General features: G+C 36.3%; 2 protein-coding genes and 1 long non-coding RNA gene across 5 annotated transcripts; all 3 read left to right on the top strand.

The window, feature by feature from the left end:
- Positions 1-1,039: 1,039 nt before the first annotated feature.
- On the top strand, positions 1,040-3,322 carry LOC133704109 (uncharacterized). Its single transcript, XR_009843993.1, has 2 exons — positions 1,040-3,144; positions 3,269-3,322. It is a non-coding gene; the product is annotated as an uncharacterized LOC133704109 (long non-coding RNA).
- A 1,632-nt stretch (positions 3,323-4,954) lies between these two features.
- LOC133704723 (small ribosomal subunit protein eS17w-like) lies at positions 4,955-6,542 on the top strand. 3 transcript variants are annotated; one of them, XM_062129658.1, is made up of 2 exons: positions 4,955-5,047; positions 5,912-6,542. In XM_062129658.1, exon 2 carries the CDS (start codon positions 5,928-5,930, stop codon positions 6,348-6,350), a length of 423 nt encoding a protein of 140 aa, XP_061985642.1. In that variant the 5' UTR covers positions 4,955-5,047; positions 5,912-5,927; the 3' UTR covers positions 6,351-6,542. The 3 variants fall into 3 exon arrangements, with proteins under 3 accessions (XP_061985642.1, XP_061985640.1, XP_061985641.1); XM_062129656.1 differs by having other exon boundaries at positions 4,956-5,047; positions 5,906-6,542; XM_062129657.1 differs by having other exon boundaries at positions 4,971-5,047; positions 5,909-6,542.
- A 523-nt stretch (positions 6,543-7,065) lies between these two features.
- Positions 7,066-14,461, top strand: LOC133704722 (pentatricopeptide repeat-containing protein At5g04810, chloroplastic-like). The gene is made up of 10 exons (XM_062129655.1): positions 7,066-8,004; positions 8,374-8,501; positions 8,943-9,083; positions 9,442-9,528; positions 10,075-10,228; positions 10,535-10,594; positions 11,489-11,917; positions 12,560-12,855; positions 13,030-13,159; positions 13,713-14,461. Exons 1-10 carry the CDS (start codon positions 7,114-7,116, stop codon positions 14,268-14,270), a joined length of 2,874 nt encoding a protein of 957 aa, XP_061985639.1. The 5' UTR covers positions 7,066-7,113; the 3' UTR covers positions 14,271-14,461.
- Positions 14,462-14,985: the final 524 nt, after the last annotated feature.

Here is a 14,985-nt window from a genome sequence, read left to right as displayed (position 1 = left end):
ATCTGTGTCGGTCCTTACCTATGTTCCTGTCTCCATCGTCTTAAAGATCATTTTGTGTCCAACTAGCATCAACTTGCTCGAATGACATGCAATTCCTTGTAAATGAGATTCTTTCTTCACCAAACTATTTTCAGTGTTTTCTCTCGGAGATAAAATTTTGATTTTTCCATGTCCAGCTGAGTTGAATTCATGGGATCATAAATACTATGACAAGGCATAAGTTATTAAATTATTGTTTATAAATCATCCAAAGGGTTCTTTTTAAAAAAAAAACTTAAATTGTTTTAGTGAGTTTCATGATATTTATGGTATATGATGATTTTTAAAAGTGTTTTTTAATTGAAAATAAATTATGCTTTTTGTTTTTTTATATTAACATTTCAAAATCATTAAAAAAACACATAAAAAATATTAATTTGATATATTTTTAGCCGCGTAGCATTTTTGTTGTGAAAAACCCACAACAATTCTTGATGAATATTACAATATTAGAAAAACTAGTTCAACGTGGTCCGACAATATATCTATTTGTATAAGAGGAAGGAGCTTTTACGATAACAAAATAAAAAATCTTAACAATTCAAGGAGTATTAATAATTCTTTTATAATATTCATTTACCACACCACAAGGTGCCGCCACCCCCAACTTATTATTCATAATTGACATTAAAAATAAAAAATAAATTCTAAAAAGATAGATTTCATCATTTCACTGCAACATCTGCAACATCAACCACAATAAAACTCCTAGAATGTTAAAAGTACAGCAAATAAATGGTGATTCGAAAGGTTATCTTCATCCATATTAATAAGAAGCTTTTATTTTCATGATATCAAAATAGAATTATATGATATGAATCAATAGTAAAAATCTTATCTTACTAGCCACCTCTAAATCCTTCTCAATTGTCCAAAACAAATGAAAGAAAAATAATTTTCTTTGTTATTTTCATGTGAAAAATTTGGAACCGGGCTGATGCAATTGAAAAAACGAAGAAAATTGTTCACCCAGCAAAGCCCAGTTTTAAAGCCTTCTTCTGACCTATTCAAGTTCTCTCGCCCTTACCTAAAGAAAACATGTCTGCTCTGGTCCACAAGAAAGAAGAAATGAAGAAACATCCCTTGCAAGAACATTAAAATATTTAGGACCATATGCAACAAGAGGAGATTCAATTACAATTTTATTGATTACAACAAACAGTCCTGTTCCGTAGCTAATTCTACCAAAAAACCTGATATAATAACTCAACAAGACCTTTTCTTCGAGGCCATCAAAGTATAAAGTTGCATTCTTTATTACAATTCTGTGCAAAAAATCGAGAACCCGTTAAAGGGATGGCCTGCCTTGAACAAGTTATTGGATTGGGGTTTGAAACAGACACCTTAACATCAAATATGTTAATGAAAGTGTACTCGAAGTGTGGTTTAATTCGTACTGCTTGCAAAGTGTTTGATGAAATGCCTGAGAGATGTGCGGTTTCATGGAAGACGATGATTAGTACTTGTATACATAACGGATAGGGAGGGGGGGCATTGATATTTTCTTGGAAATGCGAAGAGAAGGAAGCCCATGTAGTGAATTTACGTGTTGTTTTGTGTAGCCCATGTAGGAACTGCATTTCTTGATGTTTATGCAAAAAGTGGGTACTGCATTTCTGTGGGAACTGCATTTCTTGATGTTTGTGCAAAAAGTGGGTTGATAGAGGAAGCGAGTTGTATTTTGAAGGCAGTGTCTTTTTGTGTGGGTAATCAAAGCTTTGTGAGGAGGGCTTGGTGTTGTTTGCTTGAGGGCAGGAAATGGGGCTTGATACAATCAGTTTATGATATCAACTTTGGCAGCTTCGATTGATGGCTGGCAGGTGCATGCTATTGTTTGTAGAACTGGTTTTGGTTCAAATAATTTATTTTCGCTTCCACACTTGTAGACATGTATGCCAAATGTGGTACCATAAAAGAGGCTTATGCTGTGTTTTGTGACATAGAAAGAATAGGATGTTGTCTTGTGGAATGAGATGATTTCTGAGTTTGCTAAACATGTTGCTCCTTGGAAGCGATGAATTTATTTGAGGAAATGCAGCAGATGGGTATGCACCGTGATGAAGTGCACTTATGCATGGTCGACAAGGGACGAAGCTATTTCAAACTTATGACAGGAGAGCACAATGTGTCACCAAATGTCCTTCACTATTCATGCATGGTTGATAGTCCATGAAGCTCATGAATTGATGAAGAGAATTTCATTTGTTGCTACTGCTTCAATGTGGGGATCGCATCTTGTCTCTTGCAGGATTCATGGGAATCTTGAATTAGCTGAGATTGCAGCGAAGAACCTTTTAGAGATGGAACCTTGACAACAGGGGAAACTATGTTTTGCCGGCAAACACTTATGCTGCTAGTAAAAACTGGGAGGAAGCTGCAAAAGCAAGGAAGTTTCTTAAAGAAATCGAGGGCATGAAGGAGAGGGGTCAAAGTTGGATTGAAATTAAGGACAAAGTTCACACTTTTATGGCCAGTAAGAGAACCCATCCTAGAATTACCGATATATATTTAGAGTTGGATGACTTGCTAGGAGAGATAATTAAACTGGGTAATAAAGCTGAAACTGACTGTGGCCTTCATGATCTTTAAGAGAGTTGAAAGCAAGAACCCTTGAACCACCATAAAGAGAAGCTTACATTTCGGCTGATGTACATGCTTCCTAGGGCACGTATGAGGATTATGAAAAGTCTCCGTATTTTTGTGGTGATTGCCATTCTTTTATGAAGCATGCTTCTAGCATTACTGGTCAGGAAATTATTGTCAGGGACACAAATAAGTTTCACCATTTCTGAAATGGATGCTGTTCTTGAGGGAGTTTTGGTGAGATGCTAGTTTACCTACTGACAGTCATGGCTTTCAGTATGTTATGGTTCTTGGGTGGTTTATCAACTGTGGTATTTGTATGCAAAATGTTGATCGCTCGACACTTCATTCATCTGAATATCATGGTAACTTTTGCTCAAGCATACGGTAAACGGACTTGTCTCCAAACTTGACCGAAGAATATATTAAGCAGAGATCGAATCTCACCTTCTGAAATAGAATTTTAGCAGGCAGAGTGACTTCTGTAATTACATGGGAGATCTCCCAAGTTACAAGCTCATGGTAATCTAATGGTTTTCACATTTTAGTCTTGCTTGTGTATTTATTTATCTCCCCTCTTTTGTTTTGTGTGGGAAGGAAGTCTTCCTAGTTTCTCTCGTTTTCTAACTTCAGGGTGCTTTGCTAGGCTCTGAAACTGTATAACCAGTAACATTCTGAAGCTACGACAACTACATGGCCACCGTAATGTGCTTAGAGCCAGGGATGGATGTGCTATATTCATATCATACTCTTAAATATGAAAATATATCGCTGCCAGTCGGAAAGAAAGAGGGAGATTCTCTAAAACCATATTTTTGGGCATTTGGAATATGTTTATTAGTTCTATGCTTTCATTTGTCTCTCTGTTTTCAATCATTATTTTGGGCATTTGGAATCGGAACACTTCTAAATTCTTAGAAATTCCCATCTAAAGATTTCCATCCATTTTAAGGGTTTCTATCTATATTTTCATTCAAATTACACATTCAAAAAAGTCCGTCTTTAAATTATTCTAATATAAATCCTCAATGAAAAATCAAAATAGCTTGGGTGTAAAATTAATAGAAAATATAATTTAGGTACAATTAAAATTGAGACTAACATGATAATCTGGTTATATATTTTAAGTTTTCTCTGAATAAATTCCAATCGTTTAATGTAAAAAAAAGAGGAGAAATACAATATTAATTTGTTTTTAAGGGAACAAGTTCACTGGATTGCTAATAATGCATGCCTCTAAAATTTGATTTATATCTCAGTATCTGACAAAAGAAGAACCACGCACATGCCCTGCGATAAAATAATTCTGAAGAGAACAAAAGAAAAAGAAAAAAGAGAGCTAGCAAATGGTCATTTTAGCTTCATATCCTAGTTGAATCTTTTTTTCCCCCCGTTGCAGCGTATATTCCTTTTGTAGTTACACCAACTAAAGATTAAGAAAGAAAAGGTAAATATATTAACCTGGTATAGTTTAATTAGTTAAATTTTAGATTTATTTCTTTAAATTCATCATTTCAAGTCCTACAAACCTCAAAAGTACGAGAAGCTTATATAATTGTTAATTTTTGGGTCTAAAGAATTAGTCGAGCTACACACAAACTAATTCAGACATCCATATTAATTAAAAAAAAAAATATTACTCGGAATTAAGCTCTAAGATTAGATTTTATACCAGTTAAAGCGAGATGGTTCGATTGAATATTTTCCTAATAAATTTCTGGAACATGTAAATTTAAAAGTGAAGAAGTGCATTGCAATCGGGGGTTCCACTTCACGGGTTTTATGCAAATAAAAAATGATGAAAATTTAAAAGTGAAGAAACAAAATCATTCAATAAAATGTAGAATTATCTTGTAAATATATTAACGTATATGCAGCTGAAAAATAGAGCTGGAAAATTATAACTCAGAGCGCAATTTGATAAGGTTTTATGTTTCACCGAAAAAGATAATTAATTGACAAACCTGACTGGATAATACTAAAAAATAAAAATAAAAATAAAAATATTAACCTGGATTGTTTTGTGAGTGAGTTGACTTGATGACTGTGTATTTTTCGAGTCAATCCTGAACTGAGTCTATAGTTACGAATAATATTATTTAGTACAAAAACCTTAAAGAAAAAAAATTGATGAATTAATTTTTCAACCTCCAGTAACAATTTTTTCTTCTCGTAAAAAACCACAAATTTTTACTGACCTGTTAAAATAAAAAAGAAAACGGATCAAGTAAAAATGTAAAATCGCAAAAAAGAAGAAGTAATGGGCCTATTATCTTCACATATATCAGTCCGGCCCATGAAGCTATAAGATGAATATAAAACAGTGACAGGAGAAAAACCCTATCCCTTATATATTCACGCTCCCTTCTCCTCACCCCCCATCAAGCAGCCGCTCCTCGTTCTCACCTGTGCTCTCCTCTTGAAGGTAACACTCAGCCTCTTCTCTCCTGCTTCATGTCTCCATCTTGTGAGACAGAAAACTTGTGTATTATCTAGTTCAATGCAAAATTATTGTTTTTGTTGCTTTCGTGTGTATTTGATCTGTCTGATTGCTAAGATAACGGGGGAAAGGGGGAGGGGGTTATTTGGCTTTTTTTTTTTCTTTCTGTTTTGAACATTTAGTTTCTTAGCAATGGGAATGCAAAACTATTGTGATATTGCTCTTGTTTATGGATTTTATGCAGTGATTGATTTGTTTGTTTCCTGAGAAAGTATGAGATTTGAATCGGCTTTATTGATTAGCTTACTGTTTTGAATGATTAAAAAAGTGATTTTAGATTTGTTTGAAAATGAGTATTGTTTTGCTGCTGGAAACTTTTGCAGTTTTGTTTTCTTGTCTGTAGTTTTGATGTTTAGTGGACGCTGGTTGTCGATTTTATTTCTCCTTTTCTTTTCTTTTCCTTTTCTTGTTAGAAGAGCTCTGTCGAACTAATATGACGTCATTAGGGGTTTACTGCTCATTTGAAACTGAAAACTGGATTGTTTTTGTTCTGTTTCTATATATCTGCCATGACTTGAATTGGTTATCTATCGTATATGAGGAACTTTTGTAGGAGTTTATCTCCTCGGCGAAATTTTTGGCTTTAAGATAATAGAATTGACTCTCCAAGCTGTCTTCTTGTAGCTCTATTGCATTTTGGTTCTTATGTTATCATGTATGAACTTAGAGTAGTTTTGTCTTGGGTCATTACCAACACAGTTTCTCATGTTTTGCTCGCGTGGTTCCTGAAAGGAAATGATGAACAGCATTACAGTTTCAGTTAATCTTACGTTTTCTTTGCAGCAGCAGAAGCTTATCTGTGAAGATGGGTCGTGTTCGTACTAAGACAGTGAAGAAGTCCTCACGCCAGGTTATTGAGAGGTACTACTCTAAAATGACATTGGATTTCCACACCAACAAGAAGATTTTGGAAGAGGTTGCTATCATCCCCTCAAAGAGGCTCCGCAACAAAATTGCTGGGTTCTCTACCCATCTAATGAAGCGTATTCAGAAGGGACCAGTCCGTGGCATCTCACTGAAACTTCAAGAGGAAGAGCGCGAGCGTCGTATGGACTTTGTGCCTGAAGAGTCTGCCATTAAGATCCAAGAGATTAAAGTTGACAAAGAGACCATTGACATGCTTGCTGCCCTTGGTATGTCAGACTTTCCTGGGATTGTTGAAGTTGAACCTCAGCCTATGGTTCCTACCCAGGGCTTTGGCAGAGGAGGTGGTGCTAGGAGGTACTAGAGTTAAATAACCTCATCGCGATGTTCAAGTGCGAGCGCCAGAATTTTAAATTTTGTGTCTGAATGTCTTTTATTTAGTGCTCACTTTCAGAGTTTTTATTTATATTATCCTCAATGGTATTGGTGCTTGATGTTTAAAACTGGAGAATTAGTTGATTTTGCTGTTAAAAGACTGATATTTTAGTTGATTCAATCCTGTCATCTAGTACCTTTTTTTGTCATGTGTTCAATTACATGAACAACTTGAACTATAAATCATGTGTGATATCATAAGTCGGAAAAAAGTTGTATTGTTTTTTCTCCCGTTGATTTGGCGAAGGACTGTAGCAAGCGCAGGCTGTATGGCCCTAGAACTCGTATGCCATTTTTCACTGCAAGCTTGTGTTGCTGCTGCAGGTGGAATGATTGTTATGACTTATGATGTCTAAAATAATTTTTATAATATAAAATGAAAAATATTTTAAAAATAAACTACACTATAATCGCATCTTTTTATGATGTTTCAGAAGGTAGCATCCTGCCTTGCATTAATGTCCTCAAGTAACTCTTATTGTTAGATTTATCTCAACGTGTTCAGTTCATCGTGAATGAGAATTGGCCCAAGGCTTCTGCCTTAGGTGAAAGGTTCCAAGGCAAATCCAACACTTCTATTTCTAGCCCATGTACAGGCCTGGTTCTAGCCCGTACGAAGAGAATAAGTACCCAAGGTTTCAAAAACTATCTTGTGTACCCACCATTTTCTGAGCCTTAACTCTCCACAGATAATGGATATTTTGCCTCTCTCCACCATCCCGCACTTTCCTCATTGCCCCCCTCCTTTCTCCTCCAACACCACCACCACCACCACCACAACCACCGCTTCCATTTCTTTCTCCCTCAAACCACCACCTCCACCTCCACCTCCACCGCCACCAGAACCCACCAATTCTTCCTCTATCCGCCGTCCCAAATCACGCAATCCCACCCCCGCCCCCGCCCCCGCAACTCCTAAAATCCCCCAGAACCCACTCAAAACCCTCCTTAACCCCTCCAAACCCCAAATAACAAGCTCCAGTACCACTAGCACCGCCAACCCTCTTTCTCTCTCCACCAAACTCCGCCTCTCCAGCAAACTCTCTCACCCACCACCGCCGCCGCCGCCGCTTGAAACCACTCGAACCCCAGAAGCTGAAACCCAAGAGACTCGAAAAGTAGAAAATGAAGCCCCCAAAACTGATTTCTTCCAAAAAGGGAAGATCTTTATTGGAAATTTACCAAACTGGATAAAAAAACACGAACTTTCTGAATTCTTTCGCCAATTCGGTCCTATAAAGAATGTAGTTTTGATAAATGGTCATAATGAGACTGAAAGGAATGCTGGTTTCGGGTTTATTATCTATGATGGTCCAACTGCAGAGAAGTCTGCAATGAAAGCTGAGGAATTTGATGGAATGGAGTTTCATGGGAGGGTTTTGACTGTGAAATTGGATGATGGGAGAAGATTGAAGGCGAAAGCAGAGGAAAGGAAGAATTGGGTTGATGGAGAGGATGGGGGTGACTATAGGTCTAAATGGCACGAAGAAAGAGAAGGGTCTACAAAGGCTTTTCGGAAGGTTTTAGACACGCAACCGGAGAATTGGCAGGCAGTTGTTAGTGCTTTCGAAAGGATTAAGAAGGTAAAAGGTTTCAGACACTCTTATTGTTAGACTTGTAGTTTTAAGTTGATTAAGCAGAGAAAATGCGGACGACTTGTAAGATTGAGGTCGTCAACAGTAGGAAATAATGAATTCCATATTAATCTGTGTCTGGCCACATATATATAGCCATGACTTGTGCAGATTATGGTAACCGTGGTCTAAGTGGATAACCGTTAACTTTTAAGGGGATGATTTGTGCGGAATGGCTTGATTCGTTATGCATATTGCTTCTAAATGATGGGAAAATGTTGCATGGTCATATCATGGGTGACCTTTTATATTTAAGAAGTTATGATAGCTCTTACTTAGTCATTAGCATTTTCCTCTCTTTTCTCATCATTTTATTAGCCTGCTAGAAGGGAGTTTGGATTGATGGTGGGTTACTATGCGAGGCGAGGGGATATGCATCGTGCACGACAAACTTTTGAGAGCATGCGAGCAAGGGGAATATATCCGAGTTCACATGTCTATACAAGGTAAAATCTTTGATAAAACATCACTAGTCTTGCTTATTTGTGATTTAAGTTGAATAACTTTTTTATGAGCTTCTTCATCTGTTAAAATACCGGTCATCCATCCAAATTGTCTTCAGTACATACATATTACGCAAGCAATGTGTCTGGTGGCAAATTCTGTTTTAGGATGCAGTCCTACTGAAAAATATTTTACTCCAAGTATAGCCTATCCAAACGAGATTGTAGGGCTTTCAGCTTTGAAGTTCATACATTATTTATGTGTTTTTTCTTCATTCATTTGTTATTCATTTTTTGGGTAATTTGGCAATGTCTGTTGAAGGTTGCTTCCCAAATGTAATTTTTGTTCAATTAACAGGAACTTGGTTCCTCATAGTTTTAGAGGTTAATTGTTATGTAATTTAATTTTCTTCTATTGTCATTAAAGTTATTTATTTCATGCAGCCTTATTCACGCTTATGCAGTTGGTAGAGACATGGAAGAAGCACTGTCTTGTGTTAGGAAAATGAAGGAAGAGGGTGTTGAAATGAGTCTGGTGACATATAGTATAGTTGTTGGAGGATTTGCCAAAATTGGCAATGCTGAGTAAGTAAATAATACCTTTAGTACCTTTTCTTGAAGAACATATCTGTTTCATTAACTTTGGTTTTGGAGATTATCCTTTTGAAGCCTCTTTTTTTCCTCACCTTGTTGTTAAGCCTTTGGTTTTGTGTTTATTTTTCTTATTTGTGCAGTGGCTTATTCTTTAAACTAAAGTAACTGCAGGTTTTTATGACTTGATCAACATATAAAAGCTTTGATGATTTATGCTTTAAACTTTAGCAATTGCAACTTGTTCAGTTGTTCAAGTCTTGACTTTCTATATAGCAAAACATTGCAACTTTGGTTTTTGTTTCAGGAGTTCCTCTCCATGCTAATAATAACTTAAACGTTGATTTTGAAGAGCTGCAGAGCACTGGTTTAAGGAGGCCAAAGAGCGGCATACAAATTTGAATGCAATCATTTATGGGAGCATTATATATGCTTATTGGTCAGTATTATGTTTCAAATTCAAGTCTATATTGATTTCTTTTCATTACACACACACACACACACACACACACACTGATCACTTCAATATGCTGAACACTATATCATGTTGATGCTGAATAGTTCCATGGCGATAAATGTGAGGTCAAATACATATGCTTTAGCTTACAAGTTTGTATATATGTACTCATATAATAGTGATCATTTTAGGGGCTATTGTTTGGTGCATTATCAATTCTCCCACTGCCAAGTGCAATTATTGGGCTTCAAGTCTTTGGGGTGCTAACTTTATTAAATTATTGAAGGCTAGGACCATAACTAAGGATCCTGTGTAGGTTGCATCATTTGTGGAAAAAACCTTTGGTACGTGTTAAATGGATCCTTGGAGGATATGCTTATTGAATTAGGTTGCATGATAAAATTTGTATCTGTTGATTCTGTTCATGTTGTCTACACATTATACTCTATAGTCTCTGTTAAAATCTTTTCCAAGTTTATGAGGTGCTTTCATAAACTCACAATATCTTCATTCATCCATCAATTACAGTCAGTCATGCAATATGGATCGAGCTGAATCTTTGGTGAGGGAGATGGAAGAAGAAGGTATAGATGCTCCTATTGACATATATCATACCATGATGAACGGTTACACTATGATTGGAAATGAAGAAAAATGTCTGATTGTATTCAAAAGGCTTAAGGTAACAAAACGATAATGTCGTAGAGCTTATTACATGCAAGGTGCTTATGTGTGTGCTTTAGTTTTGTAAATTTTGTTTGCATTGGAGATGTGTTCTGTGTCTTTTAGCTCCGTCGATCCCCCCTCTTGCTCTCAAATGCCAAAATCATTTGAGGTTAGATAGAGCAATATGTATTTTTTGATAACATGTAATTGCAAAGCTTCACCTTTGCCTTTTATACTCTTTCATGAAGAATTTACTTGAATTATATGATAATTCATATCTTATATCGTCCCTTCATGCTAAATCACTATATGCATGTTGTAGGAATGTGGATTTGCTCCTTCAGTGATTAGCTATGGATGTCTCATCAATATGTACACCAAGGTAAGCCTTTTGTCATTTCACCTTTTCATTCTAAAATTTTTGTATCTTATTCTATTTTAAAGCTCCCATACTCACGAGCCTAGTGAAGCAACTTGACACCAGGAATGCTTGTGATTTAAGGAACGGACAGCCCTAGCTCAAGATGATACTGTATAAACATTTTGGACAAAACTGTGTGGAGCTAAGCATGTCATTGCTCAAATCAAATTAATTCATAATTAGCTGCACAAGGATAATGTAAAACATAAATTGGAAGAATGAACTCAGATCCTGGTGTCCATGAAAAGTATAAAACTGTGATAAGTTAAAAAGAGATCTTTTAGATGCCTCCAATCATTTGTTTTGACCTTCTCTTGGAGTTGTGCCCTTGAAAGAGTGGGATACTTAGACAGTGTCCTTTTTGGAGTGGACTAACAAAGGTGATCCTGTTGGAGGATGGCATCAGGTTGTCTTCCAGAAACATAATATTTCTTTGTTTGAGTATCCTAGAAGAATGACCATTAAGGAGGATGCAGTGGAATTTATTTGTTATTAAGGCTGTGACTTTAGTGCTAAGAATGCTGGGATCCAGTTCATTTTAAGTGGAATCTTCTGAAAGTTTGGCGTCAAAATGTCCTTCCTGCAATCCAATTTGAGTTTCAGAAAGATTGAGTTCATGAGGATTTTGACCATTCATGTTATGTTGTGCTCTTCTGTTCAAACTTTTTGAATCCTTATGCTTTATGGAAGGACGCAGTGTGCCCATCTTCATTTTTATTCAATGAATATTTCTGTTTGAATTCTGTATTTTGTTGGATGTATAGTTTTTCCTTACTCATGCTTTGTATTCAAGTTGGTATCTCTAGTCTTCTTTTTAATCGATGATCAAACATTACATTCAAACCTCCTTTTCAGATAGGTAAAGTTTCTAAAGCCCTGGAGGTTAGCAAAATGATGGAATCAGCTGGCATAAAGCATAACATGAAGACGTATTCCATGTTGATCAATGGGTTCTTGAAGTTAAAGGATTGGACCAATGCATTTACAGTTTTTGAAGATGTTATCAAAGATGGTTTGAAACCTGATGTGGTTCTCTATAATAACATTATCAAAGCATTCTGTGGAATGGGAAATATGGATCGTGCCATTCATATGGTGAAGGAAATGCAGAAGAAAAGACATCGGCCTACTTCACGTACATTTATGCCCATTATACATGGATTTGCAAGAGCTGGGGAAATGAGGAGGGCCCTAGAAATTTTTGATATGATGAGGCGGAGTGGGTGCATTCCAACTGTGCACACCTTCAATGCTTTGGTTCTCGGCCTTGTTGAGAAGCGTCAGGTAAACTATGCATATGATATAACTTAGTTTTGGAACCTGGACATGCCAGATTCAAATTTTGATAAATAGACTAGTTTGTGAAAAAACCTTTTTGTAGATGTCATGATGTGTGCTGTATAAGTATTTTAGCATGGCCTTTTTTTCAATGTTGCTGATTTGTTAGGAAAGCAGTCATTGTCTGTAATATTGATGGAAGTTTCTCAAAGACTTCCTAAATATGTGTAACTTTTCCTTCACCTTAAGGGTACATATAAAATTTCAAAGATGTGCTTGCATGAACAACACTGTAAATAGTAATTTACTATATCTATTTGTGCAAGTGACTCTTACACCCCCATGTACTTGGTTGAAAAATTTAACCTCTTTTCCAGTTTAGTGAACCATTGTTCCCTTCATATCCCTCAGTTATGTGATCGACTTAAGTCACTTCTTGAGATGCTTAGTGAAGTTCCATTTTGGTACATGTGTAGCAGCAGTTATGAAAATTGAATTATGTTTATCTGTTTATGAATGCTGTCTTCTGATATTAATGATTCAATTTGCCTTTTCACTAATTCGTTTCTATCTGCACTGGAAGCTTATATTCAGTAATGTATTATCTTCTTGTTTGACACAAACATGTTCATCTTGAGTATCTTGCAGATGGAGAAGGCTGTTGAAATATTGGATGAGATGGCATTGGCAGGTGTAAGTCCAGATGAACACACATACACGACAATCATGAATGGTTATGCAGCATTAGGTGATACTGGAAAGGCCTTCGAGTATTTTACCAGATTAAGAAATGAAGGACTAGAACTTGATGTGTTTACATATGAGGCATTGCTCAAGGCATGTTGCAAGTCAGGCAGGATGCAAAGTGCTTTAGCAGTTACAAGAGAAATGAGTGCTCAAAATATCCCAAGAAACACCTTTGTCTATAACATATTAATCGATGGGTATGAATTACTGTATAACTCATGAATTTGTGTTTTAAGAGAACTTCCAGTCTCTTAAATATCATTGCAATTAATGTGTTCTCAAAATCTACTCTGATCTCCTCTGTTTCCTTGGTTAGATATGTTATCAGCATTTATTTCCAATATCTTGATTCAATTGTTTTTCTGATGTAGATGGGCTCGAAGAGGTGATGTTTGGGAGGCTGCTGACCTTATGCAGCAAATGAAGCAAGAAGGGGTTCAACCTGATATTCATACATATACATCCTTTATAAATGCTTGTTGCAAGGCTGGAGACATGCTGGTATGCTTTGCTGATCAGTAACTAGTCCTTTGTTTTCAATGTTGTTAGTAAAGGGCACACTCAATGCATTCTGAACTTGAATGGTGATAACAAGCATTGCATTCTAAATTGCTGGAGCCCTTGTATAGACAATCTGATCAACACGAGTTCATAGGATTTCATCTAGTTTATGAAGGTGAAAATTAATTTTAACTTTTTTTCTTTGAAGTTAAAGCATTGCTTAGACTTAAACAGAAGAAAATTTCAGTTAGGTGTTAATTCAGCAATTTGGTCCCTCATGTTTTACTTAGGTTTGTAATATAGGATGAATTTTTGCTTTCTAGTCTTGGATAGCGATATGTGTTTAAGACCCTGGCACTGGAAGTTTTTGTTTCAGTTTCTCATTTTCCAACTGGCATAATAATATCAGGTGCAACTTTTGCTTTTAAACAAAACCAGGAAACAAATTGCTTAAATCAATTCATTTCTGTCTAAAATTTTAAATGCTTAAGCTTTATTTATTTATTTTTTCTGTGCTGTTCCTAATTTGATTTGAGCAAACAATATTTTTCAGAGAGCAACAAAAACAATACAAGAAATGGAGGCTTTAAGAGTGAAGCCAAATGTGAAAACCTACACCACATTGATTCATGGGTGGGCATGTGCTTCTCTTCCAGAAAAAGCATTGCGCTGCTTTGAAGAGATGAAGTTGGCTGGATTAAAGCCTGATAGAGCTGTGTACCATTGCTTAATGACATCATTGTTGTCAAGGGCTACTGTTGCTGAAGCATACATTTACTCTGGGATTCTGTCCATTTGCAGAGAAATGATAGAATCTGAGTTGACTGTAGATATGGGGACTGCAGTTTACTGGTCCAAATGTTTACGCAAAATCGAAGGAACAGGAGGAGAGCTCACAGAAGCTTTACAGAAGACCTTCCCTCCTGATTGGAATGCGCATCACTCTCCTGAGGCAAACTACGAATCAGGTTTTGAATCAGGTTTTGATGATGAACCCAGCAATGATGGTGATGATAACATGTTTTTGGCTGGTGTGAATGATGGAGATAGCGATGATGACATCGATGATCATGATGAGAACAAGGATTTCAAACAGAGATTATGGGGTTAAACCAGTTTCAGAGTCAAAAGCTGTATGACACTCAAATGAGTGAACCAAGCTATTGAAAATGCACCATTCACATATGGTCATCCTTCAGTACACTTCAAAACTTGTGATCATTTTAATCATCCTGTATGTGATACATCTCAAAATATTTTCTACGTTGTCTTAGTCACAGGACTAAAATTATGCTTCATGCATTTATGGCGTTGAGAATTCTCGACTAGGCACAAGGTTCATTTAACTTCAAACTGACTTCATTTTGACTCCTTTCAGTGAGACTAAACCAAAGTTAAATAATGAAAGACATCAACATTACTTGTTACAAAAAATTAAAGCAATGAAAACATATGAGAGCATAACTTTTGACGTGATTGCTATCCGCTGAGTGAGGGATGCTTTCCAATAATAGCACAGGAAGAAAAGAATACAAATCTTGATTTTTGCCCAAGACTCTCACTGCCAGGATTGCACCCACACGACGAACCATCAAATCAAGTTGAAATTTCTTCATCATCATCAAGCCAACGTCCCTGCATGTCGATGGATATGAACTCTATTGACAGTAGTGACATAATTGAGGTACCTTCATTGGTTTTGATGGGGCCGTATTCATTGCCTCATCTCATTTATGGTGTCTGAAGGACATCCCAAATGTCCAAAATGCAAAGAACCATTTTTTTGTTGATATGTTCTGTCAAAGGCCAGCTAAGAAACCAAGGAA

This window comes from Populus nigra, chromosome 10 (assembly GCF_951802175.1).
Source record: "Populus nigra chromosome 10, ddPopNigr1.1, whole genome shotgun sequence".
NCBI classification, from domain to species: domain Eukaryota; kingdom Viridiplantae; phylum Streptophyta; class Magnoliopsida; order Malpighiales; family Salicaceae; genus Populus; species Populus nigra.
Note: the sequence above shows the minus strand (reverse complement) of the source record. Positions and strands in the feature narration are given on the sequence as shown.